The sequence below is a fragment of the Eretmochelys imbricata genome, chromosome 22, assembly GCF_965152235.1.
Source record: "Eretmochelys imbricata isolate rEreImb1 chromosome 22, rEreImb1.hap1, whole genome shotgun sequence".
NCBI lineage: Eukaryota > Metazoa > Chordata > Testudines > Cheloniidae > Eretmochelys > Eretmochelys imbricata.
This window is the reverse complement of record NC_135593.1, coordinates 19,311,613-19,337,680: the sequence shown is the minus strand read 5'-3', so window position 1 is coordinate 19,337,680 and position 26,068 is coordinate 19,311,613. Positions and strand designations below refer to the sequence as shown.

At 48.4% G+C, this 26,068-nt stretch overlaps 1 protein-coding gene across 9 annotated transcripts in view; it reads right to left on the bottom strand.

Annotated features, from left to right (window-relative positions):
* Positions 1 to 26,068, bottom strand: part of CEP164 (centrosomal protein 164) — a 70,055-nt gene that overhangs the window by 15,855 nt on the left and 28,132 nt on the right. For 6 of the 9 annotated variants that reach the window (XM_077839958.1, XM_077839959.1, XM_077839960.1 and 3 more), the window contains 14 exons: positions 25,079 to 25,159; positions 23,273 to 23,358; positions 21,349 to 21,507; positions 15,864 to 16,070; positions 11,275 to 11,406; positions 8,679 to 8,895; positions 6,345 to 6,422; positions 5,971 to 6,102; positions 5,497 to 5,619; positions 4,666 to 4,809; positions 4,380 to 4,463; positions 3,219 to 3,287; positions 1,372 to 1,550; positions 468 to 594 (listed from right to left, as the gene is read on the bottom strand). In XM_077839958.1, coding sequence (XP_077696084.1) covers positions 468 to 594; positions 1,372 to 1,550; positions 3,219 to 3,287; positions 4,380 to 4,463; positions 4,666 to 4,809; positions 5,497 to 5,619; positions 5,971 to 6,102; positions 6,345 to 6,422; positions 8,679 to 8,895; positions 11,275 to 11,406; positions 15,864 to 16,070; positions 21,349 to 21,507; positions 23,273 to 23,358; positions 25,079 to 25,159 — 1,818 coding nt within the window. The remainder of the gene's footprint in view (positions 1 to 467; positions 595 to 1,371; positions 1,551 to 3,218; positions 3,288 to 4,379; positions 4,464 to 4,665; positions 4,810 to 5,496; positions 5,620 to 5,970; positions 6,103 to 6,344; positions 6,423 to 8,678; positions 8,896 to 11,274; positions 11,407 to 15,863; positions 16,071 to 21,348; positions 21,508 to 23,272; positions 23,359 to 25,078; positions 25,160 to 26,068) is intronic. The other 3 variants (XR_013348608.1, XM_077839957.1, XM_077839964.1) reach the window with 2 other exon arrangements.

Genomic DNA, 26,068 nt, shown 5'->3' with positions numbered 1-26,068 from the left:
TTGGGAGACGCTCTATGATTACATTCCCTGGGGTATATAAATGGGATGACGAAAGCACCAGAGAAATGAACATACAGACTAATAACACCGTGCATGGCAGTGGCTTCTCCCATTCAGGAACCCAAAGCACTGTACGAACAATCATTAAAATGATGAAGTGAGCTGCCTGCCGGGATGGAACAGATCTTAGGCAGAGCCATAAATAGGATTCCTGGCTGCTGTCCTGTGTCCTCTGTCACTAGACTTTGCTTCCGTTAATTTAATCAAACAAATAACCCTTCCCACCTGCACCAATAACCACCCATCTCTGCATCTATGAGCCGGAACAGGCAGCAAAGAACCTAGTCAGGATTTTCAAAGGGACCTAAGGGAGTTATGTGCACACTCCCTCTAATTTGGGAGCCTTTGAAAGGCACAAACACACACCAACCTCCATGGGGAGCTCAAATACACAGGCTTTTACTCACAGCTCGAAGCGTCTCTCTCAGGTCTTCAATATGGAGCTCAGCTTCCCTCCTGGGAGACGCCATGCTGTCTTCAGCTACCAGCTCCTTCAAGGTCTCCTGTTGGCTCTTGACTGCGGCCTCCAGTTCACTGTCACAGATGTCCACAATGTGCAGTGGGGGGTGGGGGAACATGCCATCAACATACAGAACAGACAGGGACACAGAGCCATGCTACCCACAAGAATTCACAACACTCTGCAGTAATCAAATCTCCTTGAACACCTCAAACTGGCTCCTGCTTACAATCTCCCAAAGGGAAAATACCAGGGACTTCATACTCTGCAGATCCAGGCCATTACGAAGGGTGCCTGGGTATAAGGCTGGGTAGCCAGGACACTGCCTACTGCTGTTTAAACACAGGGTCCTACAGCTACAGGCTGAGAAGTGTTGCTGGATAAACTACCGAGTTTGTGTCCAACAAAGTAAATATCAGGTCTACACGAATATTTTAATGTAATAAAGACCACCGGCTACTTGGGACAATAGCAGGTTTATGCCAATGTACACCCTTAAAAACAGGAACAAGGAAGCATGCCACCCAGAGGTCTCAGAAAGGTCTTTTCTAGAGTCTGCCAGTCACCCAAGGTTCTCAAAGCATTTACGAACATTTCCTCATAAGCCAGCTTTGAGGAAGATGAATGCTAGATACATGCTTCAGAGGGTGAACCTGAGGCCCACAGAGGTTAAGTGACTTAAACCAACCTTGCACATGAGTCATGGCAGCCCTAGGAACAGAAAGCAGGAATTCTATCCCCCAGCACCCTGCTCTAACATCTAGCAACACTGCCCCTCATAAATCTGGCACAAATCTGAAGCACCACCATTTAAGAAGGTCAGTGGCAGAGATCATCTCTAGGACACCCACCTGATCCGTTTCTGCAGCCTTTGGCTTCGGGTCTGCAACAGATCCACCTGGGACTCCAGCTCAGCTTTCTGGTCTTGAAGCTCTTCCAGAGTTTTGCGCAACTGGTGGATGGATTCCACAAGGTCAGCATGCTCTTTCCTAGACGCCTCTAGGCGGAGCTGAGCAGCTGAAGCAGCTTCCTGGAAGTGAAATTAAAATCACTCTCTCGTTTCCCCAGCACAGAAATACAAGCACACAACATGCAAGAGACGTGAGTGCTGCATGCAGAGCTTGCAGGGCAATGGAAGTTAAGTGTGCACAAAACCTTCGTCAAACCTGTGTTTTTGTGTGGTCTTTGTCCCTGCTTGGAATCTCCAGATCTGAACAGCCATGAGCTTGCTGGGAAATCTGGTTCCAGACCTGGATTATGCCTAGTACATACAACACTTGGATGCTGTTGGCAGCAAGATGGAGGACTCAGGGGAAATTACAAACCTGACTGCAGTAGTTCAGACTGAAGCTCAGCAGCCAGGGTTCCTGCAGCTGTCATGCCCACACTCATCCTTCTCCCTCACTCCCAATGCACTGCAGCCATCTCCTGGCGTTGCAGGAGGAGAGAAGAGGCAAAGCCCAAGTAATTGACACAAGCACGGACTCTGTTCTCCATTTTGGAACACGGGATGGGGAGGAGCCTGAACGGCTCACACTGACACCGACCCATTGGCTTCCTTCCATGGAGGCCTTGTCCTCATCTGCCTACAATGCCTATCGCATCTTGTGCCATATGCTTAATGCATCCTCCCAAGAGATGGCCTGACTGGTGTCTGCTCCCCCATGGGTAAACTATAGCACTAGAGATGGAAGAGCTCAACCATGTCCCATCTAGTCCTCCTCCTCCTTGGGGGTCAGCAGAGGATTGCCCCCTGCAGTGCAGTGCTCCCATTGCTCCCAGGAGGAAGCAGCAGTCTGCTAAATCTCAATGTTCGGAAGCTTTCCTCGATACCTCATGCATTTACGTTTGTTCAGATCTACCCCATTACTCCTTGTCCATGTCCCTCTGCCCACTCTAAGCACCCGTCTCCCTCCCTGCTGCGCATGCCCTTCACAGCATAGCAGACAGTTAGGTTACGTGTAACTCCAGGAGCCATTTCCGTGGTGCACAGCCACTCGATTTTGCTTAACTCCTGCCCATACACCTGCAATAACCTCAAAGCCCACACTGGAGTTGCAGCACCATCACCCCTCCATAACATGTGGAATGCCCATCAGCAGCAGGCAAAGGCAGGCAGACAGTAGGACATGCCCAGCCCTTTCTGGGAAAGTGCAGAGAAAGGGAGTCAACATGCTTCCCAGGAGTGTCCAAGCTACTCCACGGGCTGTTCCTCAGCTTGGCTTTGGAGACTTCTAGCCCCAGTTCAAGCTAGCCCCTCACACTGCATGGTGCCATCAGCCAACCTCTTGGCCTCGTCCCACCCACCCATGGGACGTTCTAAAATTAACAGAGTGGTTAGAGGCTAGAGTTTTCACAACCCAGTGAGATTAAAAAGCAACAGATGCAGTGGTTAGCCTCCTTGTTCCTGGCAAGGAGCATGTGGGTCCAGACAAGCAAACCCTGTTCTCCATAAAGCAGAGCCGTGTGCAGTAACCTCTCCCTTTGCACCATGATGAAATGCACTCCCAGCTAATCAGTCTGCCAACAATACAGTGCTCCTCTCTGAAGCAGAACCGTAAGGGGGGTGTTCAGATCTAGGACTCAAGAGTTATTTCTGAGCTTGTTTTTAAAGCCACTATGCTGATCTGCTCTAGTGTTTCACGCATACAACGAATGATTGGGCAGCAGCTCCTTCCGAGAGCTGGAGCATACATACATTTCTCTGCAGCTCAGTTTTTCTCTCTTCATCCAGAAGCTGCTGCCTTTTCTTTCTCATGGCCTCTTCCTGCATAGAGAAGTGAAGAGCAAACCAGTGAATGCTGGAGCATCATGACACAAGGCACAGAAGCAAGTTGACTCTAGAACACTGTTGGTCTTGGGGTCAAGTCTCGGCATGACACAACCCCAACTTTCAAGGCCACTGGGAAATACTTCAGCAATGTTTCCACTCTTTCACTGATCTCTCCCCATTCATTTTGACCTTTCCCCAGTATCTTGAATGTGAAATTAAACAGGGCTGTTTGGGTAGCTCCCTCCTTTGTGTGCTTGGCCCCACAACACCAACTACGTTCCATGGCACTGAGAGCAGGGCTGGCTAATCAACGCAAGCCCTTCAGAATGTCCCAATGCTCCATTTTCCCAGGGCTTCAGCAAGCATGGAGCCTGAAACCTGCTGTTGCTTGTGGGAAGAGCAGGCTGCCCTGCTCAGCTACACAGACATGGAAGAATTCCCCATAGTGTAGTATCTTACTGTCCTGCAGCCACACAGCTTTTCATCTCCAGCACTGCTCAGTTCCCTTCCCTTCCTTTCATAAGCATCCTCTCTCAAATACTGTTTATCAAATCGAGAGATAATAGAAGCAGAGGTATCTATAGCCTTTATAACAATCCAGGGCTTCAGGTTTTTGCCAGCCAAGGACACATAGCCAGAGATTTCTGCCAGCTCAACGGGACGGCCTTCTCTCTCTCTCTCTCTCGTACTGAAGAGAGCCCATTTTGCTTTCCAAAAGCCAGAAATTGCTTGTTAGTTTTGCCCTGCAGTACAGGTGGGGAATAGGACCCGGTCCGAAATCAAAAGTGACCCTGAGAATGACATACTTCCATGACACCAGGCTTTGCGCGGCCCCTTACCCTACACAAGTATTCCCCCAAAGCAAGGCAGAAAGCCCAAGGCACTGGCTCTGATAAAGAGGGGCATGATACATGGAGGCTGGGATTTCCAGGGGCATTCAGCACTGACCCAGTTCTGCTCCCCAGTCCTTCCTGTGACTTTAATGGGTGCAGTTAGGCACACTGACCAGTCCCCGCAACAAGGAATAGGGGGAGATGAGAAGTGCCAGTTAGGAAACTTTCAAAATGCCCTGTAGGACTGACTCACCTGGTGATTCAGCTGAGCACATCTGGCCTTGGCATCTTTTGCTCGCATTTCGAGTTCCATTTCCAACTCCTGGACTTTTCGTTCCTGTGCAGAACAAGGAGCCTGACATGAGGGGTTTGCTGAGCCAAACTTCACCACAAGATAAAACAGCAACGATCTCTGAAAATGGACCTTGTGACACGCTGGTCTCCTGAGACCAGTGCACATACTCATGGAGCCAGAGACCATGGTCTAATTCCAGGCAGAGCTGACAGTAGCTATGGTAGAAATGGAAGTTACCACTCACCTTCGCCTTGTGGCTCTGCCGCAAGTCACTGAGCTGCTCATCCAGCTGCTTCTGCAAAGCCCGCAGCTCCCCATCATGGAGCTGTCTCAGGCGCTCCAGCTCCCCTTTCAGCACCTCGAGCTTCTTGGCTCTTTGCTTTCTCTCCTCCCAGATGCAAAACCAAGAAAGAAGAGCAAGCAGAGGTGTAGAGGTCTATAGCAACATCACATGCATATGTGCTCTCTCCCCCACCACCCCCACAGACATGCACACACTGTCTCCCCCACCCTGTGGGCAAGCAGCCCACCACCGAACAGTCTGGGAAGCAGATGGATTAATTGGATTGGACCACAATCTCTTACAGGCAAGGCAACATTGAGAGAAACAGGTCAGAGAAAGAGGAAATCACCTTTTCATTGCAAAGGGAGCACACAGTTCTACACATGCCCGTTAGTGATTCTGTAATCTGAAACTGGAGGCATAGAGACATTCAAGGCCAAGTTTTCTGATGGAGGCACAACAGATGCATCTGCAAAGAACTGTGCACTTGTTTCTTGTGCAAAAATCCACATGTGCATGCACAAGTCAGGTGTAGACACAAAGGAGGCACACCCATCCGGGACACTTTCCTTCAGAGCCTTGGCCCTAGACTCATTCCAGGTTGTGATACTGCTGCTCAACGGAAAAAGACTGACTTGGCCATCTACCACCTGGCATGGTTCCAACCCTTAGACTTGCTGTACGAGGGGCAGATCTGGACTGTCACTATGGGGCTCCTGGTAACTATTTCTGGGACAATGAGCCAATCGCTAAGGACATCTACAGGCTGACTGTGGCTCTCAGCAGCATTACCTCCTCCTCGTACTGATCCTGAATCCTAGCCAGGATTTCCTGATGCTCCTCTTTCATCCTCTCCATTTTCCGGTCATGGTCTTTCTCCACTTCTTGGCGTTTCTCTTTCATGAGCTCACTGAGCTGCAGTGGTCACAGAGGCAGACCGCATTACATCACGGTAAGGCACGATTCCCCCCCCAGAGCAGCAACTCCCAACATGCACTGCTGCTCCAGCAACGCTGAAGCATCTCAGCACTGAGATTAGGGCGGCCCTGGTGCACTCATTGTCCGGCTGGTGGTGCAGGGGTAAGCACAGAGGTAAGAAACTCAGTCTGCAGTGGTATGGAACTTACCTAATCTATGGCATACCTCTCCACCACGAGATAGGACGACTTTAAACCAAGCTCTCACAACCACGGCTAAGCATGCATATGCGGGGGAGGGGCAAGAGAGGGGAATCGACCTCCAAGGCTGTTGCACAAAAATAATCACCTCTCGCTCAAACTCTGCTACTCGATACATTTTTTGCTGCACTTTTTGCTCTGCTCTCTCCAATTCCTCGTGCAGCTGGGCCTCCTCACTCCTCTGGGCCTCTGCTATTTGCTTCCGGAGGCTGGAAACAACCTGCCACAAAAGAAACCAGGGCGTCATTTTGGTCTTCAGATATGGCCACCCCACTATATACAGCATGGCAAAAATCAGTGTACTCAGGCTCGCCTCTCCCTGACTGGAGCATGCCCAAGTGCTGATCCAGATAAGAATCACCTTTCGGGGGTGGAAGAAACTGCACCAATGACATTTAGGGAAGCTATTAAGTGCAGAATTATTACAGATTTCTTATAAGTTTTAGCAACACTGGCTTTTACCTTTTGGTGTTTCTCTTCTGCTGTAGATTTCAGCTCCTGAAGCTCAGCTGCAAACTGCTTCTCTAGCACTTCTGCAGCCTGCAGGAGAGTCAACAAAGTCCTGCTTGAAAAACCCCATTTCATGTGAAGGTGATGTACAAATGCCCTGTTTCAGTCAGCGATTTATACATAACCTTTGAGAACATGCAAGGCTCATACCCTTTCCAGTCTGAGCTGCACTCAAGGTATCTGGAGTGTCCTGAATTTACTGCCACCAATGAGACACACTATTGGAACAGCGCATTGGCTACAAGGGACTAGTTCTCTTTTTAAAAAAGACAAACCTATGGGGATGGTAACAGAGTTTCCACCAAAAAGAAAAGGAGTACTTGTGGCACCTTAGAGACTAACCAATTTATTTGAGCATGAGCTTTCGTGAGCTACAGCTCACTTCATCAGATGCATACCGTGGAAACCATCCCTCTAGTGGCCTGAGTTTCCCTTCTCACACGGAGTTCCTCGATAACTCACCGTAACACTCCAGTCATAATTAAAATACTCCTTTTCTGGGCTTCAATTTATTTAGGCCTTACACAGATTCATACTGCACACCAGCTTCACCCATCTGGCTACTGGTTTCAGAATTCAAAACAGTTCTCTCTCCTCGAGACAGGAGTTCCTAGCCTTTGTTCCCAGAGCTGAGTTATCATTCAAACAGTCCCTTTACTATGTGCAGGAGCCGGTGCTGCTCCCTGCAGATGCTTCCTCAAGCTAGCTACAGCTTCCCAGTCTTCTGCCCTGCCTGGGCCTCCTAGCTCTCTGCCACCACTTCCACTAGCCCTTTCCTGCTCCCCTTTGGCTTCCTCTAGAGCTGCCCTCTGTCAGCTCCCATCAAGGCTGTTAATGAGCACAGGTGGACCTAATAAAGAGCCTGTCACAGTAGCACCCTTAATTTCAATGGCTGCCTGAGCCTTCTGGGGGACAGATAGAGGGAGGGCATATCCAGATCTGGGGAAAATGGCTTGCTTTGGCCAGGCGAGGGTTCATTTCATCTGAATCCGTTTGCCCATGTAAACAGAACTCATGATTAGGACTCGCAGCTCCCGTGTCTTACCTTCAACACTCCTGTTACTGCACCCTAGAATGAAATTAGCCTTTTTGACTACTGCATCCCCTCGTTGACGCGTATTCAGCCTGTGATCCATTATAACGTCCAAATCCTTTTCAACAGTGCTACCACCTGGCCATTTTGTAGATGGGCATTTGATTTTTTCTTTCTAAGTGTAATACTTTGTACTTGTCTATTGAATTTCATCTTCTTGAATTCGGAGCAATTCCCCAATTTGTCATGGTTGTTTTCCATTCTAACCCTGTCCTCCCAAGTGCTAGTAGCCCCTCCCAGCTTCATGTCAGCCTCAGATTTTATAAGCATTTTCTCCACTCTATTATCCAAGTCATTCATGAAAATATTGACGAGTAGCAGACCCAGGACAGAGCCCTCCAGGGCCTGGCCACATGTGTGTCCCCAGTTTGACAGCAAACCATTGGTAACTACTCTTTGAGTACAATCTTTCAACTAGTTGTGCACCCACCTTCTAGTAATTTCACACAGACCATATTTCCCTTGTTTATGAGAATGTTATATGGGACTGTGCCAAAAGCCTCACTAAAACGATACACTTGAAAGCAGAGATCTGTTATTTAGAATCGAAGCTATCAGAGATGGGAAGAGACTGACTAGGTCAGGCCTAGTCCTTCCAATACCACAATGTATTCTCCATGCTGATTTTTCAACATCAAGGGGGTTTCCACCCACTTCTTTCAAGACTGTTCCAGTCAGAGACGTCTCACCATTACTCAGCTTGTGCAGCTATGCAGGTTAAGCGTTATTTCCAGTTATAGTGCCTAGAGCCCACAAGCATGTTTGGTGCATCACAGAATGCACAAGAGATTCCCGACACCCCTAACCAATTGCTCTGCCCCAGCCTACACCCTGCAACTACTCACACAGCTCTCACAGGTACAGTCAGTCTTCATCTGGCCCAGCTGCAGGCAAGGATTTCTGCCCGAACCAGCATGCACCTCTTACCAAACATAAAGAACAATAGGTCTTGAAACCAGGGAGTCTTTGAGATTGTAAGATGGTTCATCGCCTGGGCATCTGCCCCAATGACCATGCATTTGGTAGGAAACGATTAGAAGCATCTCCATTATGTTTCCCAGCACTTTGTAGTATCAGCATTTATAGAAAACTATTGCCCAATCTCTTGCAGGTGCTATTTGATCTCATGGGGTTGGCAATACAATACAAGCCTTCTCAGTTTTGACTCTGCCTGGTAAAAATGCGAGTTTCACCTCTTTTCTTTCTCTTTCTAATCTCTCCTTTAACTCATTCAGGACTCGCTCCTTCTCCTGTTCCAGCTCTGTCGCTTCTCTCTGCTGCGCTTCCTCCACTTCCACCTTCAGCATCTCCAAAACACACTTCTTCCTCTCCTCCAAGCTCTCCCTCTCCACCTTCTGAAGGGACTCCCATTCCTCTCTCAGCTTTTGCAATGCAGCCTCTTGCTCAGCCCTGGTAGATTTGTGATAAGCGGTAAGACGACACAGGTAAGTAGGTCAGTCATATTGCAATACTGCATTTCATTTAGCAACCAAACTTGCAATAGGAATACATGGTACAAGTGAAAATTGCAAGCCTAAAGACATGAACAAAAGCAAACTCGGGTTCTCAAACATGAGTCAAGTAACGTGTTACCTAAAATGTATGCCTTGGCAATGGATAATTAGGCAGCCTGGCAAAGAACAAAGGCAGCTATTAGACTATTTGTAGTCTACGTTTAATACAGGGTGTGTGTGTGGGCGCACGCGCGCCTCTCTCTCTCTATGCATATAAAAAGTAGAGATGAAAATTGTGCTCATGTTTTTTTCAATTCCTGCCCTTGCCTATCTCCTCCAACTCTCATTAGTCTTGATGCCCCTCAAAGAGCTAGAGAAGAGGTCTACTCAATCCAACCATCTCCTCAAGCATCCTAATCACAAGGGACAGTGCAACTCACTTGTGCGGGGAAGGGAAGGGGGTTTCATTCACAGCCCTCAGGTCACCAAAAGAGATGTCTCTATGGGAGGGAGGGGGTAAAGCAGCAGCAGGGAGTCTCAGAGTCGAGGTCAGTTGAGTCGGGCCATGCTGTGAGGCTGAAAAGAGCAGTGTAGACATTCAAGGTTGGGCTGCAGCCCGGGCGCCGAGACCCTCTGCCACACGACCTTTTTGTTTTGTTTTAGAGTAACAGCCGTGTTAGCCTGTATTCGCAAAAAGAAAAGGAGTACTTGTGGCACCTTAGAGACTAACCAATTTATTTGAGCATAAGCTTTCGTGAGCTACAGCTCACTTCATCGGATAATCAAGGTGGGCCATTTGCAGCACAAATCCAGGGTTTCACAAGAATGTCGCGGGGGAGGGGAGGGTAGGAAAAAACAAGGGGAAATAGGTTACCTTGCATAATGACTTAGCCACTCCCAGTCTCTATTCAAGCCTAAGTTAATTGTATCCAATTTGCAAATGAATTCCAATTCAACAATCTCTTGCTGGAGTCTGGATTTGAAGTTTTTTTTGTTGTAATATCGCAACTTTCATGTCTGTAATTGCATGACCAGAGAGATTGAAGTGTTCTCCGACTGGTTTATGAATGTTATAATTCTTGACATCTGATTTGTGTCCATTTATTCTTTTACGTAGAGATTGTCCGGTTTGACCAATGTACATGGCAGAGGGGCATTGCTGGCACATGATGGTATATATCACATTGGTGGATGTGCAGGTGAACGAGCCTCTGATAGTGTGGCTGATGTTATTAGGCCCTGTGATGGTGTCCCCTGAATAGATACGTGGGCACAGTTGGCAACGGGCTTTGTTGCAAGGATAGGTTCCTGGGTTAGTGGTTCTGTTGTGTGGTATGTGGTTGCTGGTGAGTATTTGCTTCAAGTTGGGGGGCTGTCTGTAGGCAAGAACTGGCCTGTCTCCCAAGATTTGTGAGCGTGTTGGGTCAAACCTTGGATTTGTGCTGGAAATGGCCCACCTTGATTATCATACACATTGTAAGGAGAGTGGTCACTTTAGATAAGCTATTACCAACAGGAGAGTGGGTTTGTGTGTGTGTGGGGTGGGGGGGGGGACCTGGATTTGTGCTGGAGATGGCCCAACTTGATCATCATACACATTGTAAGGAGAGTGGTCACTTTAGATAAGCTATTACCAACAGGAGAGTGGGTTTGTGTGTGTGGGGTGGGGGACCTGGATTTGTGCTGGAAATGGCCCAACTTGATCATCATACACGTTGTAAGAAGAGTAATCACTTTAGATAAGCTATTACCAGCAGGAGAGTGGGGTGAGGGGAGGTATTTTTTCATGCTTTGTGTGTATAAAAGATCTTCTACACTTTCCACAGTATGCATCCGATGAAGCGAGCTGTAGCTCACGAAAGCTTATGCTCAAATAAATTGGTTAGTCTCTAAGATGCCACAAGTACTCCTTTTCTTTTTGTTTTGTTTTGTTGGCTATGTAGACATACTCGGACAGGCTGAGCCATCCAAAAGAAATCAGAAGATACACATTACAAAGGCATCCTCCTATATGATGTTGCTATTGCTCATTTCCATACCCACTGACCTCTTCTGCTTTAGAAAGTACAAGGGGCACCAAGAAAGCTGGCCAGTTTTGCCACACACAAACAGATACATTTACCTCAATGTTTGCAGTGTTATGAGTATTCCCCAGTACTTACTATAAGGGAACCCTGTCAATACTGAGATTAAACCATCTAGTTAGCCGGGGCATCATCTACAGTAACTGCACATTTGTAAGTGTGGCCACTCTGCTGCCTGATAGCGGGCCGGGTTTCTATTTACAGGGAGCAAAGGGAAGGCTCACACCCACAGCTTGCACTGAATTTTTCACCTTATTTTCTCCTTTTCTGTCTCAGTCTCTGAGCTGATCTGGGCTCGTAGCTTTGAGAGTTTCTCGACCTCTTCCTCTCTCATTCGCAGCTCTTCCTCCTCAGAAGCCTTCGCCAGCTCCTCTTTAAGAGACCTGCATGACCAGCAGCAGGAAAAGAGATTCAGAGGTTTTAACAACCTTAACCAACTTCCCTCTGAGACCCATAGATCAGATGCTGGTTCCTGTAGGTGTTATCAGCCTGTCTGAAGCTCTCCCAAGAATTCGAGTCCCATTTGTTGTCCTTATGCATTAAAATTTGGCTCCTGGGCACAAAAGAACCTGGGAGGGTTCAAAGTTCTGCAGCACTCTTTCAAAATAGCCTAAAGAATCCAAGGCCCGGGGTGGGGTAGTGTGTCCCTGGATTCCAACTGGAAATTCCTGCGACAGGAGTTCTTTTTTCAATAAAGTCACGTAGTGCTGTGAAAGCTGAAAATGAAAAGATGTCCCCAGATGGCTGGCTGGATCCATTAGCAGCAATTTGGGCTTTGTGTTCTCGCAACAAATTCTTTTTATGCTGCTTCCAGGCACCCTTTCTACTACAAATCCCTTGTCTTGTTCCTTGGCTTCTCTCCCCATCTCCTCTGGGTGCTCCATCTTCCACTCCTCCAACAACAAATTATTAAACAATCAATTTATGAGCACTGAGAGGATAATAGGGTTACAAGGAATAGCCAGCATGGATTTGTCAAGAACTAATCATGCTAGACCAACCTAATTTCCTTTTTTGACAGGATTACTAACTTAGTGGATGGCGGGGGAGGGTCAGAGGGGAAAGAGCAGGAAGCAGTAGATGTGATATTTTGATTTTGGTATAGCTTTTGACACTGTCCCATGTGATATTCTCATAAACAAACTAGGGAAACATGGTCTAGGTGAAACTACGACTAGGTGGGTGCAAGACTGGTTGAAAAACTACTCCAAGAGTAGTTACCTCTGGTTCACTATCCACCTGGGAGGGTGTATCTAGTGGGGTTCCACAGGGATCGGTTCTGGGTCCACTAATCACTATTTTCACTAATGACTTGCATAATGGAGGGGAGAGTATGCTTATAAAATGTACGGATGACACCAAGCTGGGAGGGCAGGAGTTTCAAGCACTTTCAAGGGCAGGATTAGAATTCCAAAAGGATGCTGACAAATTGGAGACTTGGTCTGAAATTAACAAGAGGTGGAGGAAGTGATCAGAGGAGAGACTGTTCTGGATTTGATTCTGACAAACAAGGAGGAACTAGTTGTGAATGTGAGGGTGGAAGGCAGCTTGAGAGAAACTGATCACGAAACAATATAGTTCATGATTCCAAGGAATGGTAGGAGGGAAAACAGCAGAATAAATACAATGAATTTGATAAAGTCTGCCTTCTTGAAGTGCAGAGAATTGGTAGGTAAGATCCCACTGGAAGCAAGTCGAAGGGGAAAAAAAGAGTTCAGGAGAGTTGGCAGTTTTTTAGAGAGTCATTATTAAGGGCACAAGAGCAAACTGTACCAATGCAAAGGAAAAAATAGGAAATATGGTAAGAAACCACCCTGACTAAACCAGGAGATCTTCAATGACTTGCAATTCAAAAAAAGGAGTCATACGCAAAGTGGAAAATCGGTCAAATTGCAAATTCTGAATATAAAACAAAACACCACAAGCATTTAGGGACAAGATAAGAAAGGCCAAGGCACAAAATGAGATTAAACCAGCTAGGAATATAAAGGGTAACAAGAAAGCATTTTACAATGCTGGGAAGCAAAGGAAGACCAGGAACAGGGTAGGCCCATCACTAAATGAGGAGGAAAGACAACAACAGAAAATGCAGAAATGACCAAAGTGTTAAATTACATTTTTGTTTCAGCTTTCACCCAAAAAGTTAGCAGTGGTCAGATAACACAGTGAATATCAGAGTAAAAAGGGTAGGACCTGAGACTAAAATAGGAAAGGAACAAATTGAGAATTACTTAGACAAATTAGATGTCTTCAAATCAGCTGGGCCTGATGAAATACATCCTAGAATACTTCAGGAATTGGCAAAGAGATCTCTGAGCCATTAGCAATTATCTTTGAGAACTCGTGGAGGACAGGAAAGATGCCGGAGCACTGGACAACTGTAGCATCTATCTATAAAAAGGGTAATAAGGACAAACCGGGGAATCATAGGCCAGTCAGCTTAACTTCTGTACCCAGAAAGATAATGGAGCAAATAATCAAAAACTTTCTATTTGTCAGCACTTAGAAGAAAATGAGGTGATAAGTAACAGTGAGTATGGATTTGTCAAGAATAAATCATGTGAAACCAACCTAATAGCCTTCTTTGACATGGTAACAAGCCTGTGGATATGGGAGAAGCAGTACAGGTCATATATCTTGACTTCAGTAAAGTTTTTGATACTGTCTCACATGACCTTCTCATAAACAAACTAGAGAAATAGCCGAGACAAGGGTTCTCAACCTCTTTCTGAGGGCCTCGCCAACATGCTATAACAACTCCATGCCCACGTGTGCCACAATAACTGTTTTTCTGCATATAAAAGCCAGGGCCGGCGTTAGGGGGTTGCAATCAGGGCAATTGCCTGGGGCTCCTTGCCACATGAGCTCCCACGAAGCTACATTGCTCAGGCTTCAGCCGCGGCTGACGGGGCTCAGGGACCTGGTGTTCTGCCCTGGGCCCCAGCGCGTCTAATGCTGGCCCTGCTTGGAGGCTCCCCTGAAACCTGCTTGAGGCCCCCAGACCCCTGGTTGAGAACCACTGGACTAGACAAACCCACTGTAAGGTGGATGCACAACTGCCTAGAAGATTGCTCTCGGATTGTGTGTGTACAGCTCCCTTAGGAACAGCAAACCTGCTCATTACTGGGACGGGGCTGGACACTACAGGGGGATGATTCTGGGGAGTTCGGAGAGTGGAGCACACCAAGGGCTGGCAGAGCCCAGAGGAGCGTGCTTAAGTGACTGAAGGGCTGTCAGGATCAGGGAGCAGCCACAAGACAGCCTGCCTCACTGAGTTGGGGCGGGGGGGGGGGAGGGGGTGGTAACAGGGTAACTCACAGTCCCGGGCACCCTCAGAAAGCGTCATAAGTTACCAAACAGGCTAATGCTCTTAGGTGTGTTAATAGGGAATGTCACACGGGACACAGGAGGTGACTGCCCCTCAACTAGGCACTGATGAGGCCTCAGCTGGAGTGCCGTGTCCAGTTCTCGGCATTGCGCTTTAAGAAAAAAAAGTGAGTAATATGGAGAGAGTCCGAGGAGCACAACAAACATGATAAAAGGTTTAGAAAATCTGACCTACAAGGAAAGGGAAAAAAAACGGGGCACGTTTAGTCTTGAGCACAGACAACTGAGGGGGACCTGGGAACAGTCTTCAAATACACTAAGGGCTGCTCTAAAGAGGGCAGGGATCAGTGGCTCTCCATGTCCACTGAAGGCAGGGCAAGAAGTAGTCGGTTAATCTGCAGCAAAGGAGATATAGATTAGATATTGGGAAAAGCCATCTAACTCGAAGGGGAGTTAAGCTCTGGAACAGGCTCCAAGGCAGGTTGTGGAATCCCCGTCACTGGAGGTTTTTAAGAACAGACTGGACAAACACCTGTCAGGGATGGGCTGGAAGATTCACTTGGTCCTGCCTCAGAGCAGGGGACTGCACTCAGTGGTCTCTTGAGGTGCCTTCCGGCCTGACATTTCTCAGATCCCCCACAGCACTGCCCAGGAAGATGCTACTTGGCCTGCTCAGCACCCTGCGAGGAGCATGTTTAACAGAACCAGCACAGACACAACCCAGAGGCCGAGTGCAGAAGCACCACTGAAAGTTTTAAACAGAGAACCTGAAGCTCCTGACAAGGTTCCCTTCCCTGGGTAACCTTCAAGCCCAGGCAGCCTGACCAGGCTTTGACATTTAACTGGCCACATTCCCCACTCCTAAAAGCCTTGTTCTGAAGTACCTGGGAATTCAGCATATGGCACTCTTGGAGTAACCCCATGTGCCCTGAGGCTCCAATTTCCAATTCGATCACCATCACTTAGCCTAGGCTTGAACATCTGCCGTGCTGTAAACCATTGAGCACAGAGAAGTATACTTTACCCAGGTTTACAACCTGAGAGACAGGTGCATATGCTGAAAGCTACATTTGTGTCGGATCAAAGCTCTTCTTGCTGGACTAGGAGGAAAAGGCTCCTGCTCTATGCTGGAAAGACCAAGAGCTTTATCCAGACACAGATGCACACTCTGCACATACACTTCAAGGATTCACATCATGTCCATAAGCAGTGTTTATGGGGGAACGCTATTGGCCGTGAGATGCACAGACTGTCATGCACAGCACAGAGCCTGAGGAAGCAAAACGAGTCCCTCACTCGTCTCCACCCAAAAATCCCAGCCCAGTCCCCCTGTGCCCAAGGCACTGGCAAAGTGGCACCAGTCTCTTTTGCACAGGAGACACAGTCGCTCGCAGACACCTCAAGATCACAGGGATGGCAGAGTGTGGTAGAGCACAAGCGTGGGGTCTCCAGCAATGAGTCACAGCAGGGGAAGGTTTTGGAGGGGAGGAGTTAGAGTATGAAAGGAAATTACCGGAGGGACTTTTCTTTCTGCTGATGAAGCACTTGAGCTTCTTCCTCCTCCTCTTGTCTCAGCTCCTCCTGAAATCGCTGAACCTTCTCCTCCTTTGCTTGCAGTAAACGCATTTTTTCTTGCTCCTGCTCCTTGGCTATTTCCTCCAGGGATTCTGCAGAAAGCCAGTTCAAGGACACCACTTGCTTGATTTCCTCCCCAAGTTGTCTGCCAGAAAAAAAAAATAAAGCTGTCCTGAAAACAGGAGAACAGTACCACACCACCTACACTGCAAGGATCTCAAAGCCATGTACAAATGCCAGCTAAGCACCCCTCAGCACACCTTGGTGAGGTAGGGAGGGGATTCCCAGAAATCACTGCCACCACCACTGGTATGTAGCCACTTCTGGACTGGAGCACAGCTGCTGCTGACCAGCTGTGCAGGACAAGGGATGAAGAAGAGTGGTGTAGGTGGGTGCAAGCACCAAGGCGGGAGAAGAGATGGAATGTGCTTCGCCATACAACTTATCCTCTTGATATTCCTCTCAGCATGACTGGAGAACTGAGCCATTCTCACATCAAGCTCCCACCCAACGCTCTGTTTGCGATTATACCACTTGCCCTGTACCCAGTTGGGTCAGCAGGGGGAATTCAGGGAGGCAGCATGTCATTACCAAGCTGGAATTTAACCAGCAGCACACCAGGGTTAATACTGCAACGCTTACAAAAAGAACCCTCGACAAGTATAAAGGACATGCAGCCAGGGCATGAGTTTTTTATTTCCTTCCAAAGACAGCCCCTCCAGCAAGAGTCCCCAAGTACCACGGACTGAATCCAATACTGAGGCAGGGAAGGACCCCTCCTCCTGTAGCATCTAGGTATTCCTTGCTTGTCGCCTACTCCTGTTCTGTACTGGCCCATCACCACTTCGCTTGCAAGATGTGCCAGGACCTCAGTGCACGAGAGTCAGGCCGGGGGGAAAGCGCTTGGTGACCATGCAGCCGCAATTGGAGCTTCCAGGCACTACTGGCAAACAGACAGTAAGTAGTGACAAGGGAAGAGGCAGAGTCTCAGCCCGGCCTGGAGAACAATGGGCTCACTCTGAAAGGCCAAAGGCTCTAAGCTGCAGTTTATGCAGTGACTATAGTATGACAACGTATGTTCTACGGGCCCATTTGGCCAGGGCTCGGAGAATGGCTCACGTAGAGGAGCAGGATTTGGCAGCTGCCTTTTTTTCCCATATAGGCCAGAAAGGTCTCGGCTGAATGGGCAGGATAATAGAGTAACCTCTGGGGAACAATTATTCTGTTGTGAAAAATAGACACACAGAATACCTCTAGCGTAAGCAGGAAACAGAGCAGTGGATAAGCCTCACAGTCGGATCAGGCACCAGGGAGTAAGTAAGCAGAACTCCAGGTAGAACACATGGCTTCATAAGGCGGCCCCAGGCGCCCTCCTGTGGCAGGCCACAACCAAACAGGCATGCCTGCCTCAGCTTCCCTCCTTCACGGTCCCCAGTAACACCACACAAACTCTCTTGCCTCAGAAATACCCCTCCTGGGCGCCAGTTTATTACTAAAACATCGTACAAACAGTCCGTAACAAACACCCCAAAAGGCAGACCGTTTGTCACCTCCAGTGCAAGTAGTCCTTAAAGTCCCACAATAGCTAGTCCATTGACTTAGGACTTACTGCACTCTACCGTCTTCCACCACACCCAGGTTCTTCTTCGATCCTCTCCTGTCCTTCTGCCAGGACAGCTGGACTGCAATGCACTCTTCCCAGTGGGAACCCCTCAGCCTTTTTGCTGGGAGATCATCCGCACCAGGGACCGCCCATCACGCCCCTTGGCCCCCTCACTGGTCCCCTGGGTCCAGCTCTCCAGTGTGGAGATGTCAGTGGGTAAGCTCCTCCACTGCCCGCCTGCCATCAGCCCTCTCCGGCCCTCAGCTGTAATTCTTTGGCTTAGAAGTGAGCAGGCCCTCTGCTTTTTTTGCTGCCTTCAGCACCAGCGCTCCAGCCCTTGTCTCAGCCTTGGAGAGGCCAACTGGCAAACCCCTCTTCTGCCTTCAGCTTTCCTCCAGGAACCTCCTCCCTCTCTGATTCACCCTGATCCTTTATAGCCCCAGGTGCTGCCTTGCCTTCTAAATTGGCCAAACTGAGAGCACCTGAGCTGGCACAGGGCAGCTGGATCTTCACCTAAATGGGCCACCTTGTGACAGGGGGCCACAAGAAAACAAGAACAAAGAGAAAAGCCCATGAATGCAAAACCTTGACCCTCCAGTTCGGTAACCTGTACATGAGGTTGGCAAAGTTAGCTCTAGCCAGTGAGCTGCTCCAGCCATTAGGGTTCTGCAAAAAGACCCCCGATCCCCCAACCACAAAGTGGGTTCCTTGCCAGTTCATGATGCAACGCCAGCCCTCTCACTGGCCAGGTGACACTGTGGGAGGAGGCCTCAGGTCACAGGGGACATTAGAAAACAAGCAGGTTTGACTGGGCTGCACCAGTTCTACAGAGAACAGTTACAGGCAGAAGATGATTAACCAAAGTGCCAGACTAATTCAGACAAGGGTAGGGGAAACACCTCAATGTTTTTCCTGGTCTCTGCCATGCCCCGAGATCTAATCTAGTTTGCTTGGGCAGCAAAGTCCCTGGTACAGGTAATGAACTAGTCAGTGATTTATCTATAACCCTGGGAGGACACTCAAGGCGAGGACCTCAGAGGAAGCTTGGGGGCTCTGAAACTCAGGCTTCTTCACTCAAGCGGAATGAGAATGCATTGAGACAACCATTACACAGAGAGAGGGATGAAAAAGCTGCATACCCTTTCTCAGCTCGGCCTGGATTGTGACCAAAAGCAGCTTTCTTGCTTGGGAAGCAGCAAGGACACACTGCTTAGCTACCACTGGGCACAGCACCACAGTAATGCCTCTAAAGAAACCATTAAACCAAACACGACTGGGGCTCAGGAGAGTTGGGTTCTAGTCTTGGCTTTGCTGCTTCCATGCTCAGTGACCCAGGAAAGCAGCTTCCCCTCTTCATGCCTCAGCTTCTTGAACTGACACACAGCACAGCCTCCTTGGTGGAAGGCGTAAAGATCAGCCTCTGGATACAGAGGATACCTAAGTGACTGCTTTTCTCCCTGCACCATCCTCCCACAGCTGCGGGGCTTCTGATGTGACTACCTACATTGGGGGAATGGAGGCAAGGGGCTCTCCCCTTCTCATCGAGCCACCGCCTGAATTTGCTGATCTTCACAAGGACTCCCTGGTCCTCAAGCTTGTGCAGAAGAGGGCAAGGGAGAAGAGTTTCTCTTTCACCTCTTCAAGCTGGGGAAGCACTGGTGTCTGGGTGACGTGAGCTTCCACCAGTTCCAGCAGCAGCACCTTTCCACTGTGCTAATGCAGAAAGGCCACGTGTTATGACTACACATGCTTGTGTGGCCACGTGTTCGAAAGAATCCAGCCGCCAGTGTCTTTGGAAAGTCTGGCTCTCCCTCTTTTCCATAAATGAGCTCACAGCCCATGAAGTGGGCTCATGTTTAGAGTTAAAGGAAGGTGAGTGTGGCATGAGTCAGAAGGAAGTCTGCTTATAACAGGGAAAAGCTGAGGCTTCCCCACATATATTCTGGTGAACAGCAATCATGGGGGCAGAAAAAGAAAGGGGGGGAGGGGAGGAAAACAGAGAAAGAGTCAAGAGTTTAAAAAGAAAATGTAATTCAGTCATAAAGCCGCTTGAGCTCACCAGGTCAAAGCCGGGGCTCTTTAAATACACAAGTAACATGCACAAAAACGGCGCTCTTTCCACTGCACCTCCATTTTCAAAGAGAGCTCGGCCTTCTCTTCATTTGTCTCGTCACCTGATTCTGCAGTCTGCACGCACTCACATTGCCTGCCATGGGAGCACTGCTTATAGCAGGACTGCGGGATTGGGGACCGGTTATTTTACGTAGCCAGCTTCACCCCTTCCCCAGCTAAAGCAAACCAACCAGTGTCTGGCTCAAACAAACACGCTACCTATGGGCCAGTATTTTCCTGAATCAGCAATATAAATATGCTGGAAGCTTGCTGGCCTCCAGTAATAGAAAGCAATAGGGTCTCCAAAAATTCAACAGAAACCAATCTGTTTTTAATTCAGCTTTTTCAAAAGGCAGCAAAGTTATGAGGCCTGAAAGAGGCTCAAGGGGAAAAAAAAAACTGCACTGGTCTCGGTAAAAAATAAGATTCTGCTTCCCAGGCGGTGAGATGGAAAGCTGCAGGCCTTGGCACACTCCGACACCGCTGAACTGAGGCAGAGGCTGCCGGGGAACAGGGAATTCAGCGATGTCCGGAGCACCAGAAAAAGGGTGCAGTCACTACAGAGAAAGCGAGCCGCGTAGGGGCGGGCCCTTGGGGCTATAGATAAATCACGCACTCCTCATACCTCCGTACCACCTCCCAGTGCATTGCCCATGTCAACGCTACATGTAACAATGCCCAAAGAAAACAGGTGCTGCTCATCGTCCTGAGCCGGACAGCTTTCCAAGCTCCTGGTCATTATTTCCCCCCTTCCCCACCTCCATTTTTTTTTTTAAAAAAAGCATTTACACAAACTGTTCCCTGTTTTTCAAGGCAGGTATTTTCCTGGACACTGCTGGGACACCCTCACACTTCCCTACCAGTGACCACAGATTGTCTCAAAGTTGCATGTACCCTGTGAGGGCACCACCAGTTCTGCACAGTTACACCTAGTGCTTTTTTCAGTACAGGCACAAAAATCTGCAAGATTGTTTCCACCAAGATCTGTTGCTGTGGTAGGACTGCAGGTATCTGACTGCAAAGGCCACCAGTTTAGTAAGCGATAAGCCACTGGCCTTTACTGGGGACTCTAGTTCTATCAGCTGGGCTGTGATCTCACCAGATAACACAAGCCAAGATGTAGTCCGCTGTTCACGGATGGCAGTTAAATGCATTTGATACTTGTGGCTCTGGTCTCGGTAGTGCTCAGCAATTATACTTTGAGGAATCAGCTCTCTGGCATAAAACTAGACAGGCATGGTTGGCCTTTCTAACCACACAGAGATGCTGAAGTGCTCTCTTTCAAGCAGGAAGTGAGCAAATCTTGCTTCAGTCATTTCTGCACTGCCTAGGAATGAACCTGATGATCTAACTCCTCATCTGAATTTTCTAACTCTCAGTAATTAGATCATGAAGCCTGGACTCTAAGGCCCAATGGCTGGGCATGAACAGCAGCTACTTCATTTTCCCAAATACAGACAACTGACACACTGGGTTATTGGTTGCAGGACTGGCAGCAAAACAGCGCCTTAGGAACATGTGCACTTAGGAGCTGCACACTAAAGTGCTCTTGTTTTTAAACTCATTCTCCCAGTGCCAGCTGAGAATCTCAACTGAAAGCACCAAGCCACATCTTCAGATTCAGCCAGGGTCACATACGAGAACCGCATACAAGAAGGCAAGAACTCTCCTGCTCAGAGTGCCAGAGGAATTTAATGCGAGCCCTTACGCCTGGTGAGGGGCTGCAGGCTCTTCTGGATTGGTCAGACTATCCAGCGATCCCTCCTTTTGCTCCAGGGCAGCAGTCTCTTGCTGGCTGGCGTTCTTTAAACTCAAACACTTCTCTTCGGCCATTTCGCAAGCACTGAAGGGGCGCTGGTCCCTCTCACTATGCAGCAGTAAAAAGGTAACAGAATAACAGATTAGTGAAAAGTGGACTCCACTGCTTGCTCCATTTCAACAGGATGGAGGGAGACCAGGATGCAAAGCCAGAGTGAGGGATGCACACATCTGCAACACCACTGCATACCTGACAAGGGTACCAGTTAGTTAGTCCAACACTGTTGTTGCCTAAGGGCAAAACAACAGCTCCCTTCCATCATCCAAACCAGCGCAGGAGTTGGAAGCACTGAAAGACTAATAGGTGGCTGGGGGTATAAGTGAGAGTCTGTCAATCTCTAAATGCTGTATCCCTTCCAAGGAAAATTTCCCTTCTTTTCCAAGTCCTTGGAGAATTTCCCAAAGCATATTTGAAGACAAACCAATTCCATTTGCAACATCTATACTGTATCTGAACTACAGCTGGAAATACTGGCAGGCATGCCCATATCTACAGTCCTACAGCATCTTAGAGGCAGAAAGACAAGAGACACCAGACAAGTACAAAGCAGCTTTACCAGCAGAGAGGAGGAATGAAGAGAGTGAACACACAGCTCTGGGAAGCAGGTATAGAGAGATAAGATGTTTGCTGCACAGAGGATGTATTTTCAGGGAGCCTTCATATGAGCAGGATCTCAGAGCACAAGTTCACTGGGTTCGCCAGTGTCTACGGCAGGTCATAAGGACTACTGCAGATCAGTCTCTCCATCAGCCTTTTTGGAACAGGGCCATCTTTGGCACTAGGGCACAGGACCATGGTTCCTAAATGCCCAACACACCAGAATACTTTGAAACTACACATGGAAATTAGGTTTCTTACAAACAAAACATTCTTCAGCTCCCAGCAGAGACTTGCGGGAAGACTGAGCTGTTTTGGTCAGAACATTTCTGTATTTTTAAACTTGTCACCACAAATAGAAAACAAGCAAACAGATCTTCTAGTCCCTGCAATAACTAAGTGTTAGGATGCCCAAATTGTTCCTGGGATAGTAAATGTTGCTCTCCAGAATTAAAACTTCAACAGACCATGACACAGAATAGTCTAATATGGATACTGGATCCATTCTGCCTGCTGTAGAAATGTACCCTCATGGAAATAAATGGAGTTGGTCCCACTTAGGTCGGGGCTGGATTCACCCTTTGTCATTATAGGGAGCCGGGCTGTCACTGAAGAGCATTTAGCCACTGATAAGCTAGCTGCACAGTACTGATATTCCAACAGGCCCAGTATATAGTGGACTGGGAGGGGCTGCTTCAGGCCCTGAATAATCTGATGATATAAATGATATGTAGTGACTGAGACTCCCATAGTTAAATGCCAGGAGCCACAACAGGAGATTTGAACTAGTCCAAAGCATCCTGATAGGACTGCAAAAGTGTTAGCTATATTCACCCAGGTCAGCAACACAGAAGAAAAGAAAAGTTTTCTAGCCTCAGAGAAAAGCCAAATAGCCTTAAGGGAAACAAGAAGCTGACTCTCTTTCTCTGGTGGAATTTTCAGGGAGATGAAAGTACATCATTTGCTTGCCTACCCAGCCAGAGGCCTGAAGCACCACTGAACCTGCCGAGACAGCAGGGGAGAGGGAAAAGAGAAGAGAAGAAAGTGAAAAATCTTAAGATAAGCTGTAGAAACCCTGGGGTGTTTAACAGGGGGATTCCTGCAGGGGTTGCAATGATCACACTACAATAGCCTCAGGTATAGGCTGGATAGGAGAGCAGTGGGGATCTCGACCTCCACATCCATCGTTTGTAGTACTGGCCTGTTTATACCATACCTCTCAGCAGCTTTGGTTCTTTTGCTTTGCTCTTCTTCTAAACTGGCTTTGCTTGGGTCCTTTTCCTCTTCTCCCAGCTCCTGGGCCTGCAGGTAAAAGCAAACGGTGTGGGGTTTGCAGACTCCATTACTCTTGAGAATTTACAGTCGCTCTGCAGAAGAGATGAGGGAAGCCTGTGCTGCTTTGTCCCTGTAGCTGAGCACCACACTGAAGCAGCAAACAAACTGGCCCTCAGAAAACAGTCCAAGCAATCGCTAAAATCAAAATGCTCTGTCCTTCTCTGGGGCATGAAAGACCTCAAAGAGCTTTATAAACAAACACTAATAAACCTGACAGCACCCTTGCAAGATGCTTTGAACTGTCTAGTGATTTTGGGGGCCAAGTTGACACATCTGAAAAGGTTTTCAGAGAGCCGGGGCTCAGCACCTTGGAAAGTCAGGTTGGGCACCAGAACCACTTGCCACTTTTAAAAATGTTGGCTTGAGTCCCGAGCCCAGTTTTACAGGAAGGGAAACAGAGATGCAGAAGTGAGGCCAAATTCACAGCAGGAGTCAGTGGCTGAGCTGGGAGCAGACCCTTACTCCTGACTCAGTCCTACATCATGGCTTCTCTCCAGGATAGCATCAGATCATGAGGAGCCAAACTCAGGTGCGTACAGGTGGAGTCAGACCCCACCACATGGAGACAAATTGCCCTCTCGCAGGCAACACCCTTGGGACTCTGGGGTAGGAAGACTCTCTCGCTAGCATCCACTTGGAGTGACTGCTGCTGCCTGGTTCACGAAGCAGCCTTGCACAATTGCCCAAGGAAAGTGGGGATCTTCTAGCAGGGGAGAGAGGAAACCAGTGAGCCTGCAAATTTAAAAGGTGCCTAGGAACATAAGGGGAGTGAGAAGCAGACAACTCAGTCTCAGATAAAGAGCCAATGCAATGAGGCCAACAGATGAGAACAAGGCTAAGGCATCAGAAACAGCCTCCCCCTCCACCCAGGGAGGGCAAGGCAAGGCAAGGCCCGTTAAAGCCTACATGTCCTGGACCCAAGGCCTCCCTGCAATCCAGCTGTTGCTCCTGTGAGGGGAGTGCCTCTCTGGGAGGGAAAGTGTTAACAGCCCATCTCTTGATCGGAGGCTCCCGCACACCCATTGGTGGCTGAGTGCTCGGGAGCTGAGGCGGTGACTTTGCCATATGGAAGTGCACCAAGGGGCAGGGCCAACGGTTTAAAAAAAATGAAATTATAAATAGCAATGATTTATGCAAATTTCTAGCAAAGCAAAGAGCAGAAGGATTCCCTCCTAGTGCTGTCACTTCTCATCACGTCAACCAGTCAGACCTCTCCCAGGCAGCTCCCGCTCATGCCCTCTCTCCTGCCTGGTGCAATTAATGGCTTCAGGTCCCAAAAACCAGGTACCTCAGCAAACATCCCTTGGCTTCAGATGGGATCCATTACTGTCACCTTTGAAAGCACAAATGGCTATTTTTATTCATAGAAAGATCTCATTCCCCTACTAGAGTAATTGGTGGGGAGTCTACACTTATAGCTGCCACCTGGCTCTCACTTGGTCTCTTTCTCTCCAGCTGGAGCAACCTGCACCCCTTGACACTGCAATTAAAGGAATTGCTTCGGTTCATTTTTAAAAGCTGGGGTTAGCCTGTGTCTTCCGCAGGGCATCAGAGTTCTAGCCCCAGGGACGGCTTTGGGCTAGTGGATTGAGCTGGGGGCTGGGAGTCAGGAGACTTAGGGTTTAAATCCAGATTTTGCCACTGACTCACTGTGTGACCTTGGGCAAGTCCCTTCCCCTCCCCATACCTCAGTACCGTCCAGTGGGGATCCTGGAGGAGAGTGAAGTGGTATTATTCGTCTGGTCTCCTGTTCTGCTGGGACGCAGATCTGCGAAACCGCTCAGGATGAAACACAACATTGAGGGTGAGACGGAAGGGGAGGAGAAATGACAAACTGTTCTCCAAGGGGTAAATCTAACCCAATTCCTTTCTAAGGGCATGATCAAAACCCAAAGACGGCAAGATTCCCATCGACTTTGAAGGCAATCGGACCAGGCCCTGTGCCCGTTTCTTTATTACCCTTTTACCACTATTGCTACCATTGAGGCAGCTTCACTGATGGAGCCAAATGTCAGCAACTTGAACACTGCGTCCTCTAAGCCTGCTCAGAGCCAGTCTAGACAGCAAAGGGTTAACATGCCTGCGGCTGTGGCTGCTGGAGCTGAGCCTGGCGTAGCAATAAAGGGAACACCAGGAGGGAAAACGCTAGTATAGATCAGACCGATATGAATAATGTTGTTCTCGGAGTCAAATGAAAATCATCACCATCAACCTGCAGAGGAGAAATCCCCTCCCTTCCAGCCCTAAAGAGAGGCCAGAAAAAATATTTCCAGTCTATACAAAATCTTCATCGGAGATCTCAAAGCCCTTGGCAAACCCCAGAGCATTCTACCCTCCCTCCAGGCAGGTGTTTGCCCCATCTATAAAAGGAAGATTCGGGGGCAGGGTGGGGAGAGTGCAGTGCCTTATTCATCGTGAGTGCGGGAGCCCAGTCCCTTACTCTAGACAACAGACAACATGGCCTCTGCTGAGCCATTGGGCTCGTCTACTGCAGATCCCGACACAGGGTACGCACTGAGAAACGCAAACCCTAACACTGGCCGCTCAGCTGTCACACGGACAATTTTATTTAAAGAAACAGGATATTTTGCCAAAGCAAAAGCAAGCCCCTTGTGTAGAAATAAACACATTCTAAGCAACCAGAAGTGTCGTTTGAAAACATCCTCTTTTGACACAA